Raw genomic sequence first — 21574 nt, 5'->3', positions numbered from 1 at the left:
GAGTTGGCCTTATCCTCATCCCCAGGGGAGAAGAGAAAGAGGAAGTTTCTAATGGATGTTACTTCCAAGTGTACTCAGAGAGCTGAAGGAACATTCCACATTTTCTGGAGGACACCAGGAATTGAGAAGCTGCTTCCTTCCGTGCTGGGAGGGACTTCTGCCTCCATGACTGCCAACCACAGCCTTCCCACCAAGGGGTGCCCCTGCATCCTCGATCATCCACACAGCTTTTCTGGGCAGCTGAAGAAGCCGGGCCAGACTTAGCTCCCTCCCTGGGGACAGCCTGAGAGAGTAGGCCAAGAACCCTCTGGGTCTCCTGACTGGCCTGATGGGAAGATGCCCTGATTCCTCGGCTGTTGCTCACTTAGCACTCTGCTTCTTTTTTTTTTTTTTTTTTTTTTTTATTTTTTTAAATTTTTATTTATTTATGATAGTCACACACACACAGAGAGAGAAAGGCAGAGACACAGGCAGAGGGAGAAGCAGGCTCCACGCAGGGAGCCCGACATGGGATTCGATCCCGGGTCTCCAGGATCGCGCCCTGGGCCAAAGGCAGGCGCCAAACTGCTGCGCCACCCAGGGATCCCTAGCACTCTGCTTCTCTGCCTTATTTCACTGAGGGCCACATAGCACAGGGACCACCTCAGCTCAGCGAGTGTCCCAAGGTTCCTTCCCATTCTCCTCAGTAGCCACACATCCCTCCTTCTCAAGTGCCCCTGGTCCATTCACTCGAGTATCTCAGCCTTCCAAACCCCAGTCTCCCTTTTCTCTTCCCCGACTCCTCCCAACCCTACCCATCAGAGGCTCTTCACCTGCTGGCATGAGGCTCTTCACCTGGCTCTGCATAAGTTCCCTCTGGAAGATGCAAGGAGGTGGGGCAGGCAACCAGCTGCTCTGGTTGGGGCCCCGGTGAGTGTGAGAGATGACAGGAAGGCACTACATTTGAAGCTGCCACAAATAGGAAGAAGAGGGTAGGCGGGCAGGCAGGGGGCCCTGCGAGACCCAATGAGAGGGAACCGCCCACCAGCCTTTACCTACCTGTGGCAACTCTACAAGACAAAGTGCTGATTTTGGACCACCACGAACCGGGCTTACTGGAATGTCAGTGTGTGGAGGTGGGGTGGGGTGGGGTGGGGGTTACTGTGTCTGGCTGTAAGAGAACCCAGATGGCTGAGCCCAAGAGGGACAGAGCAGGGCTGAAAAGCTGGAGCTGGGGTCCCTCTGGAGAGAGGAGCTCAGCCGAGATAGAGGCAAGTGGTGATGATGATGGCAAAGACGTGATGCAGGGACAGAAATGGGTGCAGACAGACAAGAGCAGGCAACAGAGAAGGATACAGGGTGAAGCAGAGAAGACAGTAGGAACCAGATCTCACAGAGCAGAAGCCGAGGAGGCAGCAAAAACACCTTGCTCTTTTCTTGGCCCAACTCTGATCTGCCTCTTCTGAGAAACTCTCTTATCTAGATGCTGCACTGAGGCCCCAGTGGGGGCAAGAGGTTAACTCCAGAACATAGCAAAATGCTGATGAGGCATGGCTAGCTATCAAAAGGGAGGCTCCATTAGCCAGGGAGCAGCTTTTTAGGCCAAGCAATTTCATTATTTTTATGAGCAAAAAAGGTGCATCATTTCCGGAGACGCAAACCCTGCCCGGTCCATGTGTCTGTGTCACACAGTGTCTAGCCCAGTGTGACACAGCCCCAACCCGTCATCAGATTCCACCCAGCCATTGCATCTAGGTGGCCTGGAACACACAAAGACATTTTGGACTCTCTGCCATGAGCCAGGGGCATATTATCACTCTTTTTCTGCCAGCCCCGCCCAGCCCCTGGCTGCTGATCACCTTCCCTATGGCCTCCATCACTTCCTATCATAATTATCTTCTCATATAACTGACTCCTGCGTGTCTGGGAGCATCTCAAGGACAGGGACCACTGTCTACTCATTTTTGCTTCCCTTGTAGACATTTGCTGGGTTTTCTGGATGCCCAGTTCTTTGGATCTTCCCCCCCTCCCCCAGCCCCATGAGTCTGGAGGGAGGAAGAAGGCACTTCCCACTATAAAAGCCAAAATAATAAAGGAAATCTTTTAAAAATAAATAAATAAAAGCCAAAATGGCTGGCCTTGCATTTAATTCTGACTCCTTGTCCCAGCACATGAAACAGACATGTGACGTGGACTAGCCCAATTAGATACCCTTATCCAGACTGGATCAGAAGCCAGTGGCCCTGAAGTGGGGCCACTGGCTTCTGTGGAGATCAGTGGAGATTCCACTTTGCACATGATGCCATGTTGTCTTCCATGGCAGCAGGGGAAACAAAGGGGTTCAGAGGAGGTTGTAGAATCCTATCTGAGCTGGTCCTGGGACATGTGGTCCTGGGGCTTCCAGCCTGTTCTCCAAGCCCGGCTCTGCAGCCTTTCCAGACATTCTGTGAGTTTCCCCAACATCTGTTAAATGAATTGCTTTTCTTAAATCCCCCTGAAATGGTTTCTATAGCTTAAATCAAGAATCTTGCATTAAAAAAAAAAAAAAAAAAAAAAAGAATCCTGCATAATGTATGCCCAGAACAGAAGATGAAGCAACAGGGTTCAGGCTGGAATAGTCAAGGATGTGAGTGGCTAGCTACCTGTATAAACAGCTTCCTGCCTTTTCCAGATTGAGGAGTTCCTCCCACAGCACCCCTTGCAGTCTTGATCCACCCAAACTCCATGCCCCAAAAGCTAGAGCCCTCCAAGCCTCCAAGGCCACAAGTTTGCCTCCCCTACAGCCTTGCTGGAATCCCAGAGGGGCATCCACAGAAGGCCGCAGACTCGTCTCCAAGGAGGAGTTGCACACAATGTTGGCTTCTACCTACCACCGACCAACTCCACCCCTTCCTGGCATCATACTCTGCTCCCAACTCTCAAAAAAGTCTAGACAACCTCTTGATTAGAAACAAAAATGGAAGTGACCTTGGAGATTTCTGGGTCTCCAATTCCTGAAAGGCCTGGCTAGGAATGTCCTGGGAGGTGGTCCCTCAAGTTCCCACCCAAAATAGCCTCTACCTGCCTATCCCTTCCTTGCTCCCATCTCCTGGGCCCTGTCAGGTCTTCTGTGTTGTCAGCCTCCAGGTCCACTGTGACGTCATTGGCCCAACTGTGACGTCACCATGTTAGACATACCCGGGGTGGGTAGCACAGGCATGGGACCACAGCCTCTTAGCCAGGGAACCTGCACAGTGCCTGGACCCAGATGAGAGACCCAGACCATGCCAAGTCTTCAGGGAGAAGAAGGAGATTGGGACGTGGAGGGGAAATAGGATTCGGGGCCTTCCAGGGTCAGTGAGAGATGCCAGTGAGAACTGACAAGCTGGAGGGCTGGACAGAAGTCAGCAGGCTCCTGGCTCATGCACATTTACTTTCTTTCTCTTTCTGTCAATTACAAATTAAAACATACTAGTGGTAAACATTTCAAACATCAGAGAACAAAAGAACAAAAATGGAAGTTCCCCTCTTTCACAATTTCCCAGTGGTCAATGTGAATTGTTTGGTAATTATCCTTCCAGACATTTATGTATGAACCTACAAACAAGTAAGTGAACTTTTTAAAATATTTTATTTTATTTTATTTTATTTTATTTTATTTATTCATTCATGAGAGACACAGAAAGAGAGGCAGAGACATAGGCAGAGGGAGGAGAAGCAGGCTCCATGCAAGGAGCCCAATGAGGGACTTGATTCTGGGAATCCGGGATCAGGCCCTAAGCCAAAGGCAGATGCTCAACTGCTGAGCCATCCAGGAGTCCCTAAAATATTTTATTTATTCATGAGAGACACAGAGAGAAATACAGAGACATAGGCAGATGGAGAAGCAGACTCCCTGTGGAAAGCCTGATGTGGGACTAGATCCCAGGACCCCGGGATCATGGCCTGAGCCAAAGGCAGATGCTCAACCACTGAGCCACCCAAGCACCCTATAAATGAACTTTCAAATTTTATTTTTATATAACATGGATTATAACAATACATCTACTGTGCATGCAGCTCTCTGTATCCAGCAATCTACTGTGACCATCATTTCGAGCAAAGCATACACAGCTGCCTCTTACTTTTTCCTGACTGTATAGGGTTCCACTATAGAGATGGACAAATTTTTTTTTTTTTGAGATGGACAAATTATATGGCATTCCTGCATTGTGTATTTCCAATTTTTCCCTGTTCTACACAAGACTGGAAAAGACCTCTGTATGGAAGTATATGCAGAGTGATTAAGAATATCAGCTCTGGGATCCCTGGGTGGCGCAGCAGTTTGGCGCCTGCCTTTGGCCCAGGGCGCGATCCTGGAGACCCGGGATCGAGTCCCACGTCAGGCTCCCGGTGCATAGAGCCTGCTTCTCCCTCTGCCTGTGTCTCTGCCTCATTCTCTCTCTCTCTCTGTGACTATCACAAATAAATAAAAATAAAAAATAAAAGAATATCAGCTCTGCTGAACTTAATCCCACCTCAGTGAACTTATGCAAGTCACTTAACCTCTCTGTGCCTTTTCCTTATCTATCAAATGAGGATAATAATAGTACTTGCTTCATGGAGTTCTTTTGAGAATTCCTCAAGTTAATTTATGTAAAGCTCTTAGAACAGTGCCTGGCCCAAAGCAAGCGCTTGACAATCGTGGGTTAACGTTACTATTGTACATCAACCCTTGCCCTAGTTAGGCAAGTATCTGCAAGTCGGCTTCCTAATAATGTTACAGTTGTAATGAATGTTCCTGGCTCAGTGTGGAGGACCAGAATTTGAACATCACACTTGGAAAGATTAACTACATTCCATTTTATTCTTTAGCCCCTAGTTGGAGACCATTGTGCTCACCCAATGCTGTCCTGCCCTTACGTCAGTCCGCACATTACAATAATTACAGCTTTTGGCATTTGGGTACTTAATATGTGCCAGGAACCCTGCAAAGCATTTTGACATGTTTTGCTTAACCCAATCGGCACAATGACACTTCAAGATGAAGAGTTTTATTCCTATTTTACAGGCAGGAAAATTGAAACTCAGAAAAAGAAAGTGACTGGCTCAAGACCACATGACCCAAGTTAGGGCTGCAATGTCCTGGAGAGGAAGGAAAGCTCAAGGAAGACTTGCTTGAGGGGCACCTTGAAGAAGTAAAAAGAGCCACAGGTGTGGTACAGTGGAGTCTCGATTCCCTTTAGGACTATGAGAACTATGTCTCAGGTGTTGGACTAGTTGCTGGGAATATAGCCCATGGAAATATGACCCAGACCCTGGAAATTCACATTTTGGTTACCAGAAGCCTTGCTAGATGCAGCTAAAATAGAAATTGGGATGCAACTCTCAGGACTTATTATTAGAATAGGCATACTCTACTTTGGGGGGCAAAGTAGACCCAGGGGCGTCTGGCTGACTTGTGCAGTAAGAGGAAGAAACAATGGAACCACGGGCAAAAGCCCTACTTCCTCTTTGAAAACCTCAAAACCTTCTCCAATCCACAGCTATGGCTATCTCCAACCCTGAGGCCAGCCAGCTGAGCTCTTGAGGTTGGCTCAGTGCATGGGTCCTGAAGCTCTGTCACAAGGATACTTATAAGGACACCAGGTAAGGAATCCAAGTCAGGAGGGGATCTGGGACTGTCATTGGTTCAGAGAGTTAAGCAGCTGTGTGGAAGTGACTCTGGACAGGGCTAAGGGTGGGGAGCTCCGTGCTTTCACCTCACTCTGCTCTGTGGTTGACACCTCCTTCCTCCTGCCTGACACTCACTTATCTCATCTCCCTGGACAGTCTGCCAGATGCAGTGAGTTCGTTTTGGCTTCACACCCTAGGGTGGGGAGATCCTGAGATAGGCTGCCCCAGCTTTCACATCTGCAGAAGGGGCCTCAAGACTCTTGCATCTTCCCCTGCACCCACCTGTTATCTTCCAGTCCTGAGGACAAAATTAAGAGATGTCTTCAAAGAATACCCGAACCCACCCATCCTCTCATCTCAATCATTCCAAGAGGATAGGAGATCAAAAAAGTCACAGGCACTGGATTCAAACCCAGTAGGGCTGATATATTCTTCACCACTATGCAATGCTACATACCATGCACATTGATGTCCTTTGCACCCTGTATGAAATGGAACAACTGAAGTCCACCTATATGTTCACTACATATTATGTGCAACCATGCAACAAAACACTGTGCAGCCAGGAAAAAGCAAGGGTACATTTACTGAGTGACTCCTACATGTTAAACCTCTACAATTGTCTCATTTAATCTTCCTCAAAATCTTTCAAGGTTAAAAAAAAATCTAAGATAAGGATTACTAATGTCTCCATCTAACTCTTAATCTCAGTGAGTTTGAGCCCCACATTGTGTATAGAGATTACTTTTTTAAATGTTATGTATATATATAATAAAAGACAATGGTTGGCAACAATGCAGAGAAATCAGATGCTCTACAGATGTGAGCCAGCCAGGTTCCTCTTATTAATTACATACGTTTTAAAAATTACAACCATCCCAATGCTGCTATGAACATGTGTATACAGGTGCTTATTTGAACACCTACCTGTTCTCTGTTCTTGGGGTATATGCCTAGAAGGGGAACTGCTGGGTTATACAGTAATTTTTTGCTTAACTTTTTTTTTAAAGGTTTTATTTATTTATTGAGAAAGAAAGACCATTCGAGAGAGAGAGAGAGAGAGAGAGAGAGCACAAGTGGTGGGGAGGGGCAGAGGGAGAGGGAAAAGTAGACTCCCTGCAGAGCAGGAAGCCCAATGCAAGACTCCATCTCAGGACTCCAGGATTATGACCTGAGATGAAGGCAGACGCTCAAACAACTGAGCCACCCAGGCACCCCTCTTTGTTTGACTTTTTGGGAAATCACCAAATCATTTTCCACAGCAGCTGCACCATTTTGCATTTCCACCAACAATGTATGAGTGTTCCAATTTCTCTACAATTTTTCCAAAATTTTTTTACTTTTATTTTTAGTTATAGACACTCTTTCCTTTTTTTTTTAAGAGTTTATTTATTTATTCATGAGAGACACAGAGAGATAGAGAGGCAGAGACTTAGGCAGAGGGAGAAGCAGACTCCATGCAGGGAGCCGGATGCGGGACTAGATCCCAGGACTCCAGCATCGCTGCCCTGAGCCAAAGGCAGACGCCCAACCGCTAAGCCACCCAGGCGTCCCGACACACCTTCCTTTCTTGGAATCCTTTGAAGCAGAAAAGTTTTTAATTTTATAAAGTCTAGTTTACCTACTATTTATAGTAGCAAAAAATAGAAATGGTTAATTTTATGTGATGTGAATTTTACTATGTTTAAAAATGTGAAAAAACAACCCAAGAATGGGAAAAATATTTTCAAATCATAATACCTGATAAGGAATTTGTATTCAAAATATAAAAGCAACTCTTACAACTTAATAAGCAAGGGCAAATAATTGGAGATCCCTGGGTGGCTCAGCGGTTTAGCACCGCCTTCAGTCCAGGGCGTGATCCTGGAGCCCCGGGATCGAGTCCTGCATCAGGCTCCCTGCATGGAGCCTGCTTCTCCCTCTGCCTGTGTCTCTGCTTCTCTCTCTGTGTGTCTCTCATGAATAAATAAATAAAGACTTTTAAAAGAAAAAAGGCAAATAACCCAACTATAAAATGGGTTAAAATGCTCATGCATTCATTTCTCCAAAGAAGATATACAAATGGCCAGTAAACATAAAGAAATGTTCAGGATCATACATCATTAGGGAAAGGCAAATGAAAACCACTATGAATACTGTTTTGCTCCCATTAGGATGGTTGTAATTTTTTTTTTTTTAAGATTTATTTATTTGAGAGAAAGAGAGAGAGAGAGAGAATAAGTGTGAGGGGCAGAAGGAGAGGGAGAAAATCTCAAGCAGACTCTTCACTCAGTGTGGAGCCTGACACAGGGCTCTATCTTATGGCCCCGAGACCACAACCCAAAACTTCCTGTACTACACAAGTGGACACAGGTGAAATGTGAAGGAAAAAAAAACAAAAACAAAAACAAACAAACAAACAAAAACCACCGAAGTTTCCCAGAATCCCTTGCAGTTAGGACTCTGGGTATGTGAATATGGTTCTGCTCTAGATACATTTGAGTAAAATTTGGAAGGTTAAAGTGAAGAGATCAAAGGCTCTAGGTCAACCATTTTTGCAAGAGTGTCTGCACAGGGTCCAGAATCAAGATTTGAGACATCTTTTTCTTTTCTTTTTCTGAGGTGGATCTCAACCAATTTATGTTGAATGAATAAGTGAAGCATGCAAAGAGGAGGAAGAGCTCTAGGCAGAAACTTGGAGGCAGGAGAGACAGCTCTTCTGGGTTCCTGCATCTTTTGCTCTTCTTTCAAGGGACACGATAATCTCTTCAAGGGCTTGACCCCTTACAAATGCTTTCATGCTCCTTGTAGTCTTTAATCTCACAACAGCCCAGTGGGGCAAGCAAGGCACTGTTCTGTCTGCTTGCCAATGGGAAAACTGATCTTTGGGAAGGGAAAGTGATTTGCCCATGGTCTCATGGCAACTTGGTGGCTTACTGAGAGAACATAGGCCTCCTGGCTCTGAGGTTTGGCTCTGACTTGCCTCCCCACTGCAGGGAGCAGACCCAGAAGCTTCCTCAGTGGGCTGTAGAAACTATGAGATTCAGAAGTCATACAAAGTAATGGTGGTGATAGTAACCAAGAGGAGAAAAAGAATTGGAACTTTTCTTTTGTTATGATAGATTTCTTTTAGTGAGTTACTTCCTAGACATCTATTTCCTCATTCATTCCTATGAGGTGGCTATTCTTCCTCCTATTTTACAGATAAGAAACTGAGCTCAGGTGGCTCAGTCAGCTTAAGTGGCTGCCTTTGGTTCAGGTCATGATCCCAGAGTCCTGGGATCAAGCCCTACATCTGGCTCCCTGCTCAGGGGGGGAGTCTGCTTCTCCCTCTCCCTGCCCCCAGCTGCTGCTCTCTCTTTTTTTTTTTTTTTTTTTTTTTTTTTTTTTTTTTTTTTTTTTAATTTATTTATGATAGAGAGAGAGAGAGAGAAGCAGAGACACAGGCAGAGGGAGAAGCAGGCTCCATCCCGGGAGCCTGACGTGGGATTCGATCCCGGGTCTCCAGGATCGCGCCCTGGGCCAAAGGCAGGCGCTAAACCGCTGCACCACCCAGGGATCCCTCTCTCTTGCTATCTCTCTCTCTCTCTCTCAAATAAGTAAATAAAATCTTAAAAAAAAAAAAAAAGAAAAGAAAAGAAACTGAGCTCAGAAAGGCTCATTAGCGTGCTGGGATCACACTGCCAATAAGTAGCAGAGCTGAATCATAGGCCAAGTATGTTGAGCTTTTTACCATCTTTGGCTCATGTACAAAGAACAAAGCATCTAGGACCACAGGTGTGATACTGTGACACTGAGAGACAGTGTTCATGCTTGGGGCCAGAAGAACCTCCGAGCCCTGGTCAAGAGGCACTGCCAAAGCCAGACAGCTTCCTCCAGCACGAGAGGCAAGAGTCTTAGATACCAGGAAGGCCCATGGTTCTGACTCCTGCTGCCTTAACTCTGTCATAACAGATATTTACAGATGCCAGGTAGATGCGTAGCAAACCCGGAATGCAAATGTAACTCAAACACTCAGGCTTTACCAAGCCTGGAAGTAAATGAGGATATGTTAAAAGAAATGGTTTAAATTTCACCCCAACCCAACCTTGAAACCTTCCTCAGTTATTTTGCCTCAAGGTAGTTCATTATTTTGGTTAATAGCCCAAGGCCCCAGTCAACTGGACTAAATTAAAATGCTACCTCTGCTACTCTAGCTTGCACCTTTTTTAGTACATGTGCTGCTGAAGCGAGCTCTAGCTTGCACCTTGAGCAACTTCTGAAACATGCCTTAGCCTCAGTTTCCTTATCTATAAAATAGGACTAGTAATAGATCTTGGGGTTGTTATGAAGGTTGTAGCAGGCTGTGCATGGAAAGTGCCTAACCCAGCACCTTGCACAGAAAAAAAAGGCTGGATGAATGGGAACTGTGAGGGGGATTTTATCTGGGGAGTTTTGGGGATGGCCTGATGGGCTTTCAAACATGCTACCTGAGGGATGCCACCAGTTGTCTCCATGGGGAGCCAAGGACACTGTCTCCTGGGAATCCCCAAACACTGAGCCAACAAGTCATGCCTACCATACCAAAGCAATGTGCTCTCAGTAATAGGAAGAATATCCCTCTCATATCTGGGTCCCCCTCTGTCAACAGAGGGGAGCCAAGACAGCCCGACTTGCTTTCTGATATATCAGAGCCCCTCATGGTAGCAGTTCCTTCAGCTCTGACAAGTAGGTTTGCTGGCCTATCAGACCCAGTGGCTGTTACTCAGTGTCTTGGCCATTTCACTCTCCCAGGGGCAGTCCTTGTACACAATGGCTTCCTGGATTCATTTCAGCCCACAGTGTCTGAACCTCAGTAGACTCCAAATCTTCTGGCCGTCCAAAATCTCCCAGTCTGGACCACAGACTATAATAAGGACAATGATGAAAAGCTTTAAGAGACAGAAAGTGTTGAAGGAATAAAGAGCAGGGAGCTTTCCTTCTGCTGTCCAGAGAAGGCCAACTTACTGTGTCACTAATGACTCAATGCTTCAGTGGCTTTCCAGACCCTCTGGTTTAGCAGTCCCTTCCCTGCCCACTACTAATGTACATGACCTCACTTTATCCTGCCAGAGGAGGTAGCATCTCTATTCCATAGAAAAGCAAATAAGACTCAGAGATTTTAAATGATTGGCCCAAGGTTATATAACAAGCTAGAATTTGAACCCAGGTCTAACTCCAGAGCTAACTCCTAACTCTAAGAATCACAGAATCTTTTTTAAGAACTAAATGAGCAATTTGGAAAACATATGAGAGAAATTTAAAGACACCATTCACAGTAAAAATCTTTTGAGGTACACCCGGGTTGCTCACTTGGCTAAGCATCTGACTCTTGATTTTGGCTCAGGTCATGTCTCAAGGTCATAAATTCAAGCCCCACACTGGGTGTGGAGCCTACTTAAAAAAAAAAAAAAAACTCTCATCTTGATCAAAACCCACAAGGCATCCAACAGTATTACCACCTGTAGATTTAGTCATTCTTAACACTTTAAAGAAAACCAAAGAGGTCAACACAAGGTGGCTGAAGAAACTGAGGGTCCTCTTTTCTGTACAGGATGGGCAGGCACAGATTCTAGAAGACTTGTTCCCTGTGGATTATGGCAATGCCAGTCTCTGCTCTGCCCTCAGCCAGAAGTTGTCTAAAGCTCATTGCCCTGAGCAGTGTCAGGAACTGAGGAGGAACATGTTCCAGCTGGCTTTGGAGCATCTCTTCACAAACTCATTTCCCATAGAATACTCTTAAAGTAAGAATATATCAGAACACCACCAGAAGGTCACGACCTCCAGATTAAAGGAGACATCCCAGTCTCACAAAACAACAGAGGTGTCACAAATTAACTGCTACAAGAGATGATAAAAAATGTATTCCTATTTTGAATAGACAGTAGGTACTGAGCACCACAGTCACTGAAACTATAAGACTAGTTGCAAGACACAGTAAAATTATCAAATATCTTAAATGCAATTCAGTATGTGGTTGGAGAACACATTAATTAAGATGAAAGTGAAGAAATATTTGTTGAAATGAAGCAATGCATTTGTGCACCGGGGAATAGTTCAGGAAGCTTGTAGGACTTCTTGATGTGTTAGTTCAGGTCCTCCTGGAAGCAAATGTCAGAAGGGGATTAAATGTGGGATAGATTTATTGAGGAAAAGACTCGTGAGGGAAAACAGGCAAGGAGCCGAGGAAGCTGGGAGAGCTGGCAGGAGATGGCGCCAGTGAGACCCGGATGGAGGACAGAGAGGAAGGAATGAAGATTGGGCTGGGAAAGTCTTAGACTGTGATGAAATTTTAAGAAAGTTTCAGCAGAGCCACGGGGTCTTCCTCAATCTGAAATTGCCCATTAGAAGACTCGTTGGTCTCCCAAGATAGCCCTGGCTTCCAGCCCTTGCCTGCTCAGTCACTGCCCGGGGGCAAGCCATGGGAAGTGTGGTCTTGGAGAGAATGTGGCAAGGGATTTCTGCCATTACGGTGGGCCCTGCACAGTGCTTGGGTGTGGCATACCATTTATTAAAGGCAATGATTATGTCACAGCAGGATCAATCATAGAAACGTGTTTATTTTTATTATGCATATATTTTTCCAATAAATTTTATTTATTATTATTTTTTCCAATAAATTTAAAAGGGTGAAAATATCACTAGCCTTGATTGCATTTTAGAATGCTACATTACATCTCAAAAAACATTTTGGAAAATTCTGAGTTCCTTTGATGCCTAGCCAAGGATAATTGGGTTTGTGGAAAGAAGATACAGGACAGGTGGGAAATCTGGGTTCTAGCCTAGTTCTGCCACCAATTTGCTCTGGGAACTTCTTCAATCCATTTCTTTAGTTTTCACACCTTAAAATGGGTACAAACAAGAGAGGCTCATACCTGTCTCTGCGGACCTGCAGTTCCAAGTCCCGTAGAGACAGGCTCCTGGGCAGAGGACTTTATGGCAATGTGACTGCTTTTGTGGCATCAGAGGCTGCTTGCACTCCCCACCCTGTACCCACTTGGGCATGCCAAGCAGGAACCTAGCTGCCCACCACCCTCTACTTGTGGCCTTCCGGAGCAGACTGATTCAGCTTCTGTATTTTCATTTCCCCCCTGTCAGCTGTTAGAGCAGCTTTGAGTGCTGGAAGGTGAGGAGGCTTTGGAAGGGGGCTGTGGTAGACAAGGGGGAAGGTGTCACCTTCCAAAACAACCCCTGGCCACTTTGAAGCAGACTCAACACCACCCCATTTCCAGGAAACCCTCAGAGGCTGAGCGAAGGAGGGTGTTTTTAAGAAATGTAGCCTGGTGCAAGATTGCAAGGCCTCCCGGACAGAAGGGGGACAAGCCAAGAGCCTGAGGTCCAATCAGATTTGGAGGGGGATCAGGGAGCAGAATGAGGTGGACGGGGGTTAATGGTGAGATCAGGGTATGAGGTCCCCAAGGGTGAGGTCTGTGTCTCCTTCATCTGACTAGGAGTTCCTAGATGGCCGTGTCCTGGTCTCCCTTTGAGATGAGGAGGCTTGTGTCTTGCATTAAATCAAGAGTTTAATACGGGGCCTCCAAAACGCAGCCTCATCAATTTATCTCCCCAAGTCTAGTGGCAAAGCTTCCCATCTCCCAAAAGTCTGCTTCTATTAAGGCTCTCCACTCCACCCTCTGCTACAGGTCCAGCTCTGCCACGCCTTCCTGAACTGCTGGCTAATTGGTACCTGCAGCCTCCTCTGGACTCCACTGCCTGTCTTTGGCCATCTTCCTAGGAACTTAAGCTAGTTCAGTTCTGCTTCTTCAGTCGGAACCCTTTCTCCCTCTGAAAGGGGCAGAGGCTTCCAGCTAACCAGTGCACTCCTGATGATCAGCTCTAACTCTGGGCATATACTAACAGTCCACAAAGAAGACCATGTCCAGTAAACACGAAAGAAGCCACCCTTACCTGCAGGCTGGCTGAACATGAGGCACAATGCTAACACTCTACACCTGTCACCTCAGCTCCTCCCTTCAAACCCTTGTGCACACCGGTCCTTGCTAGGTTCTGGAGACACTATAGTCAAAGCTGACAATGATCATTGGAGTTGACATCCTCACAACAACTCTGGGGGTTAGGCATTATTGGTCCCATTTCATATTACCTAGGATTATAAAGTCAGTAAGCAAACTTCATGTTCAAAGTCAGATCTTCTCTCAGGTAAAAGGCTTTTTAAGAAATTGGAGATACTCTTTAAAAAAAAAGGGGGGGGGGGATCCCTGGGTGGCTCAGTGGTTTAGCGCCTGCCTTCGGCCCAGGGCGTGATCCTGGAGTCCCCGGATTGAGTCTCACATCGGGCTCCCTGCATGGAGCCTGCTTCTCTGTCTGCCTGTGTCTCTGCCTCTCTCTCTCCCTGTGTCTGTCATGAATAAATAAATAAAATCTTAAAAAAAAAAAAAAAGAAATTGGAGATACTGGGTTCTACAGATTTAACGTCCTAGATAAATAAGAATACGGCTCCTGCCTATCACATTCATTTTATGAAACATTTGGCTCCTTGAAGAGATGGCTGATCTCAGCACTGGGCTGGGAAAATACAGGTAAGGCTGGAACAGCTTGAAGTGCCAGAAAGTAAGAAAGTGCTCAAAGAAAGATGAGGACACAGGACCCAAGCACCAGTCTGAAGGGGTTACCACTGGCCCAACTGAGGACAATTAGGCATCAAAATAAATGATAGGGGTGCCTGGTGGCTCAGTCAGTTAAGCATCTACCTTAGGCTCAGGTCATGATCCTAGGGTCCTGGGATGGAAACCGCCCCCCCCACCCATTCCAGCTCCCTCCTCAGTGGGGAGTCTGCTTCTCCTCCTCCCCCTGCTTGTGCGCACACATGTGCTCTCTCTCTCCCCTCTCTCTCTGTCAAATAAAATCTTTTTTTTTAAATGATAGGAATGGGGGCAGCCCAGGTGGCTCAGCAGTTTAGCGCTGCCTTCAGCCCAGGGCCTGATCCTGGAGACCAGGGATCGAGTCTCACGTTGGGCTCCCTGCATGGAGCCTGCTTCTCCCTCTGCCTGTGTCTCTGCCTCTCTCTGTGTGTGTCTCATGGATAAAATCTTTTTAAAAAATAATAGGAATGGATTATAGCCTATTGAAAAATGGGAAAATAAAAATGGGAATCCATGAATCCATTCTGATATAAATAAATGAGCAAACAAAGGGAGAAGGCAGATCTCTTCTAATAAATGCAGAGATAATGTAATTAGAAAACCACCATTTGAAAAAAAAAAAAAGAAAACCACCATTTGGTAACCATCACACATACAAAAAAAAAAAATGATTCAGCAACTAACTAAGGGATACTAAAACTACAGGGTGGATGTGAGATGCTTTTTGGAGTTGGTCTAAAACACCTCTTCCATACTGCATCTTTACGGTGTCCATATTATCAATATCAAAAAATCAAAGCAAAGCAAAAGAATTTTAACATCCTTAAATCAAGAAATCTTTAAGATCATTTAGATAAAACATCTGTGGACTTTTGTCCACATATATTGTTTGTGAGAAACAAGATATTTGTGTCATTCTTGGCATGTGTCCCTATACAATTATTGTAGGGAAAATAGGCACTTTGCAGTGGAGAAGCCTGATACCTCAACCAAGCAATTCAAACTCAACATGCAATGGTTCAAATAAATATCATCTCCTTCCTGATATGATGTACTGAGAGAGAAGTATCTTTTCTGTGATATGCCAGTCAGAAATGCAAAATTTGAATCTAATCAGGAGGGGACATCAGACAGACAAATTGAAGGATATTCAACGAAAAATTGGGTTATTACTTTTTAAAATGTCAGGTCGTGAGGGACACCTGGCTAGCTCAGTGGAGCATGCGACTTTTGATCTTGGGCTCAGTGAATTTGAGCCCCATATGGGGTGTAAAAATAAATATGCTTTAAAATGCCATATCATGAGAAACAAAAAGATACAAAGAGTTTTCCCAGATTGAAGAGAAGAGTTGTGAGAATTTAATGGAAATTAAATTCTGGATTGATTCTAGACAAAAAATTATATTGTTAGAACCTTGGTAGTAGGGGCGCCTCGGTGGCTCAGTAGTTGGGCATTTGTCTTCTGTTCAGGGCGTGATCCCTGGAGTTGTGGGATTGATGTCCCACATCGGGTTCCCTGCGGGGAGCCTGCTTCTCCCTCTGCCTGTGTCTCTGCCTCTCTCTCTGCGTCTCTCATGAATAAATACATAAAACCTTAGAAAAAAATAGAACTTTGGTAATTTCTAAAAACTGGAGTAAAATCTATAGATTATAACATCTTGACTTTAATAACTGTATTATGATTGTGTTTGTGAATGTCCTTGCATTTTTAGAACACATACCCTTAAGTATTTAGGGATAAAAGAGCATGAGCTCAGCAATTTACTCAAAAATAGTTGAGTGGGGCAGCCCTGGTGGCCCAGCGGTTTAGCGCCACCTTCGGCCCGGGGTGTGATCCTGGAACCGGAGATCGAGTCCCATGTCAGGCTCCTTGCATGGAGCCTGCTTATCCCTCTGCCTGTGTCTCTGCTTCTCTCTCTCTCTCTCTCTCTTTGTGTCTGTCATGAATAAATAAATAAAATCTTAAAAAAAAAGTTGAGTGTAGAGGAACTGGGAGAGGAGATGAAATAACAAATGAGGTAGAATTTTTAATATTTGAAAAATCTGGGTGAAGAGGATATAGGACTTTTATTCTTCTTGCGACTTTTCTATAGATCTGAAATGATCTAAAAATAAAAAGTTAAAACATTTGAGCATCAATGATTTCATTGGCTCTTCATGTAGAAGTTGGAAAAAAAAAAGGTCTTACCACATCCTTATTTTACAAATGTGGGTTACAAGGGTGTAGAGAACTGAGGGTATGTTGCACAGCTGTTAAGTTTGTGGTGCAGCAGGATTTGAACCCAGATCTCTAAGTTTCAGATCTAGGGCTGCTCTTCCACCTGGGTTTGAAGGATCAGGATTACCCAGTCCCTGATGGGGATGCACCCCACACTCAGAGCTTCTATCTCTCTCTCTCTCTTTTTTAAGATTTTATTTATTTATTCATGAGAGACACACACACACAGAGAGGCAGAGACACAGGCAGAGGGAGAAGCAGGCTCCATGCAGGGAGCTTGACGTGGGACTCAATCCCAGGACTCCAGGATCACACCCTGGGCCAAAGACAGGCGCTCAACCACTGAGCCACCCAGGGATCCCCTCTCTTTGTCTATCCTAAGAAATTACACTGTTCAAACTATTCTCACCCCCCCCCCCCATCTTAAAATACCTATGCAACTCCATTGAGTGGATTGAGCCCCCTTGCCTGCACCACAACCTGGAAATAGGTCTATCTGAGATGCCTCTGACTCAAGACTAAAACATGTCTGTGAAGTAGACATCAAAGCCAACAAAGCCCCTTAGAGGTGCTAGATAGGTCAACAGGGTGAAGGAATGAACTAGTGAATGAGTTGATGGCAGCACTTCCACAGACTCTCATTTTAGCCTAAAGATCGTGGATAGTTGGAGACGGCTTTTCTTCTTGGGGCCAGCTCAGGAGGGGCTGGTGAGGGGCCATCCAAAACTCTGTAGCCCTCAACATGATTCCCCCAGGAACCAAAGGGCTGCTCTAGGGGATCCCTGGGTGGCTCAGTTGGTTTAGGGTCTGCCTTCAGCCCAGGGCATGATCCTGGAGTCCGGGGATCAAGTCCCAGGATGGAGTCCCACATCGAGCTCCCTGCATGGAGCCTGCTTCTCCCTCTGCCTGTGTCTCTGCCTCTGTGTGTGTGTGTGTGTGTCTCATGAATAAATGAATAAAATCTTTTTTAAAAAAGGGAGTGCTGCTCTATTCTCCTAGCATTCTCATTACCCATGAGCCATCCACCTAGGTGTTGTGGACCGCAGGGGTAGGAGAGACTGAGCAAAGGCAGAAGGGCTCAGCGGCCCGTTGAGATCTGGAGCCAGAAGACAGGTCTCTGGAGTCCCACTCAGGCAGATCCAGGTCTACTGGGCCTGGAGCTTTTACAATTTAGGAGGCCCTCTTTAAACAAAGGAAAACAAAAATTATAACTATGAAATGTATACTCCTAGTGAATATTTATTTAGAATAAGAAAAGAAGTCATGATAAATCACATTTTTTTTTTAAAGATTTTATTTATTTATCTATGAGAGAGACACAGAGAGAGGCAAAGACATAGGCAGGGGGAGAAGCCCAGGATCACGACCTGAGCCAAAGGCAGACGCTCAATCACTGAGCCAGCCCAGTGCCCTAAATCACATCTTTTAAAAGCTAAAAAATACCAGAAATGTCACAAAAAATTTGTATTAACTGTCCAGCGCACCTCTATACTACTTTTTAACAGAATAGCTACTGGTATTTCACACTTCAAATTCTTAACTGTGATTAAAATATCTCATTTATGTACATTTTATAAAAATACATGCACACATGACTTGGCTCCCCCACAGCGGAGCCCTGAGCTTAAATTTACTAAATCTACTAAAACTAATCTACTTCTGTTCCACTCCTTCTGGACAAAAAGTTTTGAGCTTAGGAAGGGGGTGAGCAGGAATTCTCTCTTCCAAACTTGGTTGCTCTAGAAAGGCCCTAGAGACCTGCTGGTTCTCACTCCTCCCTTTCTCAAAAAAAAAAAAAAAAAAAAAAAAGGCAATTATCAAGAAAATTGAGCCTTGGAAAGCTGAGGGCTCCAGCTGTGCTTGTTCCACAATACAAAGGGTTAAACCTCTGACCAAAGCTGAATGCAGCCACCATGCAGGCCTCTTTCCTTCCCTCTGAAGGGGTCTTGATCTTTCCTGCCTCAGGGTCTTTGCACATTGTTCTCTCTGCCTGAAATGCACCCCCTACACACCCCATTTAAACCTCTTTTCCACATTGTCACCTGGTCAAGATTTAGGCATCTGTTAAGTCTCAGTTTAAAAGTCAGTTTCACAGGGAGGCTTTCCTGATCCCCTTTCTCTTAAATTAAATCACTATAATTATTTATTCACTGTAGTTCTATCCTGTTAGCACCACAAAGTCTGGGCCTTGTTTGTCTGTCTCTTCGTGCCTGCATTTTTGCAGTCTAGTGGCACAGTGTCTGGTGTACAGCGCCTGGCACACGGTGGAGCTCAGTATTTTTGAATGAATGAATGAACAAAGGAACTTGGTGCTGGTGATGAATAAGGGGGAAATGTGGAGGTAGAGCACCCCCTGCTGGACACCAACGCACCAGGGACCCAGGACTCCTTGCCGGAAGAATGATGGGGTGATACATTTCTCATCAGAGGAGTACTTAAGGACCCTAGCCTCATTTACGACTCTTACCAATTTATGCCTTCTAACGTCTGTGAGTTCCATCCCAACTCTGCTCCCAACGTCCAGGGAATAGTCTGAGCCCTGGGCTCAGCCTCCCCGCGTCTTGCCAACCACCTTATGTTCCTCCCAGCTCCATAGTGACCGCCCCTGAGCCTCCCCACAATTAATATCCCTCCCCCCTGGACCTTTAGCTTTGAATAAGAATAGTCCCAGATTCTTCCATCGATTCTCTTTCCTCCTCCTCCTTAATCAATCAATCGAGAATGATTGGCTGGGGCACTGGGGTGGCTGTGGGGAGGGAATGGTGGTCAGGGATCATGGAAAGTTGGGGGGGATGGGGCTGGGGTGGGTGAGTGTGTTTCTGGAACATATCCTGTTAATGTTAGGGGCAGAAGAGTGGGTTTGCTCTTGGGGAGAAGAGGGGGATGAGAAGATAGATGCCTGGGATGAGATATTTAAAAATGATTGATGAGGAACTCCTGTCTACTGCCTTGACTGACAGAGTGTGAAGTATCTCTAGATTATACAGCACAGTCTATGTGTGGTGGGGAGTCTAAGAAGATTAGACTAAGAGAAATACAGGGTTTCAGTGAGAGAGGGATCGGGCTCAGCAAACAGGATGGAGGCTCAGAGAAGAGGTTGGGATTCAGTGAGGGGAGTGGAAGCTCAGTGCTGAAGATGGAGGGGCAGCACAGAGAGAGCAGGAGTTAATCTTGGGGAAAAGGGTAGGGATCAAGAAGAAATAGAAGTCACTCCTCTGGTGGGGAGGAGAACCAACCATACCTATGTCTCGCCATAGTGGTTCCCATTCTTGGCCCCTCCCCCAGCCGTGCCCCAAGTGGGTCTGGGGAAGAGTGACAGTTACTTAATGACCCTGAGTCCTGCTAGCTCTTCTGAGCAGCCTGTGGTCACTCGAGGGCTAAAGGGGGTTGAAGCCAAAGTCCCAGGTTATTGATCTCTGGCCCCAAAGGTCAGCATCAGGGGCAGAGGGAGTGGTGTTGCCACAGTGGGGGCCTCAAGGGACCCCACAACGTGGGGCTGTGCTGCACAGCCTGGTTTTCATGTCTGCATCCTTGGCTCCCTGTGACCTGCTCCTCCTCACAACACATACATCCCCACTCCATCCTGTCTTGCCTGAAACTTTATCTAGAGATGTTTCAGAATAAACTCTTGGTATCTGGACTTTTGAGCAGCTAGAGAGCATAAAAGCAGGGACTTGGATGGAATTACTTGCAACTGCTCCCACCCCTAAGACAAAGACCTGTGAGTCCATGAACTCATTGGTGAGCTCTGGGAAAGTACCAGTCCGGTGGTCAGGAAGGACAGCCGCAATTTGCTACATGGACTTAGGCAAATCTCTTAACCTCTATGGTTTTCTTCCTTTCTTTCCTTCTTTCCTTCCTTTTTCTTTCTTTCTTTCTTTCTTCTTTCTTTTTTTCTCTTTCTCTTTCTCTTTCTGTGTGTTTTTCTTACATGTAAAATGAAGGATTGAATCAGATGAGCTCTAACATTTCTTCCACATAAACAATATAAGATTCTTTTTTTAATTTATTTTTTATTTTTTAATTTTTACAATATAAGATTCTAATGAATCAAGTAGGGACAGGGGCTGCCAGTAAGGGTTAAGGGTAGGAATTAGGTTAGGTTCAAAAGATGGTAAAAAGAATTCTTGGACTTAGAAATAAAACCTGGATCTTACTCTTGGGTCATTATTAGCCATGGAAGCCTGAGCCTTCATTTATTCATTCAACAAACATTTAATAACATTTAATAAGCAATTACTCTTTTCCAAGCTTTATGCTGTGTGCTGGGCATACAATGAACAAGACAGATGTAGTTCCTGATGTCATGGTGTTACATTATGATAGCCAATGGGAGAGAAAGACAAATAGCCAAATATAATAAAATGGGGGAAATACTCTGTTATAGAAGTATAGGGTACTATAAGAACAAGTGAGAGGGGTGGTAGGTTAGTGAGTGGATGGAGGCGGAGAGATTCCTGAATGAAGTGACATCTATGTTGGAGCCTAAAGAATGAATAAGTAGGGCAGCCCCTGTGGCCCAGTGGTTTAGCGCCACCTTCAGCCCGGGGTGTGATCCTGGAGACCTGGGATCCCTGCATGGAGCCTGCTTCTCCCTCTGCCTGTGTCTCTGCCTCTCCCTCTCTGTGTCTGTCATGAATAAATAAATAAAATCTTAAAAAAAAAAAAAAGAATGAATAAGTAAAGGAAAAGTGAAGTATGGGAACTGATGCTTTGGGCAGAGGGTTAAGCACAGAAAAACACCAGGAAGTAAAGGAGAGCAAGGGTATGGAGGCCCTGGAAGGCTAACTGACAGGAGTCAAGAGTATAAGTTTAGAGGGAAGTCTGGTTTTGGGGGTAGAGACCTGCTTCACCTGCAAAACTGAGATAACCACATACCCCTCTTGCCTCCTTCCTTTTGCAGCAACTGTTTTCCAGCGTCTGGTAAGACAATGAATGGGAAAACACTTTGTGTTTGCAAAAACATTGTACAAAGTAATGCACAGACAATAGAAAGAGGCTGAGGATCAAGCTGGGTAAATCTGGCTTTAACTTAACTTCCAGAGGAACAGTGGGAAATCAACCAAAATTGAAGCATTGAGCCTCTAACAAATTTGCCCAAGGTCACACAACTGGGGAAGGATGGTACAGGGATTTGAATAAA

The 21574-nt window shown here is 45.4% G+C and overlaps 1 protein-coding gene and 1 long non-coding RNA gene across 13 annotated transcripts in view; one reads left to right on the top strand and one right to left on the bottom strand.

The window, feature by feature from the left end:
* ZNF683 (zinc finger protein 683) overlaps positions 1 to 3184 on the bottom strand; it is an 11028-nt gene extending 7844 nt beyond the window's left edge. For 2 of the 9 annotated variants that reach the window (XM_077898990.1, XM_077898993.1), the window contains exon 1: positions 2622 to 3033. Coding sequence is in view for 1 of the 9 variants with exons in the window: in XM_077898988.1 (XP_077755114.1) it covers positions 813 to 894; positions 2622 to 2705 (166 nt within the window). In the remaining 8 variants the exon portion in view is untranslated. Of the gene's footprint in view, positions 1 to 812; positions 895 to 2621 lie in introns of those variants that run through there. The other 7 variants (XM_077898988.1, XM_077898989.1, XM_077898997.1 and 4 more) reach the window with 7 other exon arrangements.
* Positions 3143 to 21574, top strand: LOC144314630 (uncharacterized). 4 transcript variants are annotated; one of them, XR_013380488.1, is made up of 5 exons: positions 3143 to 3565; positions 5009 to 5151; positions 5484 to 5586; positions 11165 to 11494; positions 13254 to 13986. It is a non-coding gene; the product is annotated as an uncharacterized LOC144314630 (long non-coding RNA). The 4 variants fall into 4 exon arrangements; XR_013380489.1 differs by lacking the exons at positions 11165 to 11494; positions 13254 to 13986 and adding an exon at positions 21335 to 21574 and having other exon boundaries at positions 3145 to 3565; XR_013380487.1 differs by lacking the exon at positions 11165 to 11494 and having other exon boundaries at positions 3145 to 3565; positions 13254 to 13981.

This window comes from Canis aureus, chromosome 5 (genome assembly GCF_053574225.1).
Source record: "Canis aureus isolate CA01 chromosome 5, VMU_Caureus_v.1.0, whole genome shotgun sequence".
NCBI classification, from domain to species: Eukaryota; Metazoa; Chordata; class Mammalia; order Carnivora; family Canidae; genus Canis; species Canis aureus.
The sequence above is the reverse complement of the archived record's forward strand: the minus strand, read 5'-3'. Positions and strand labels throughout refer to the sequence as shown.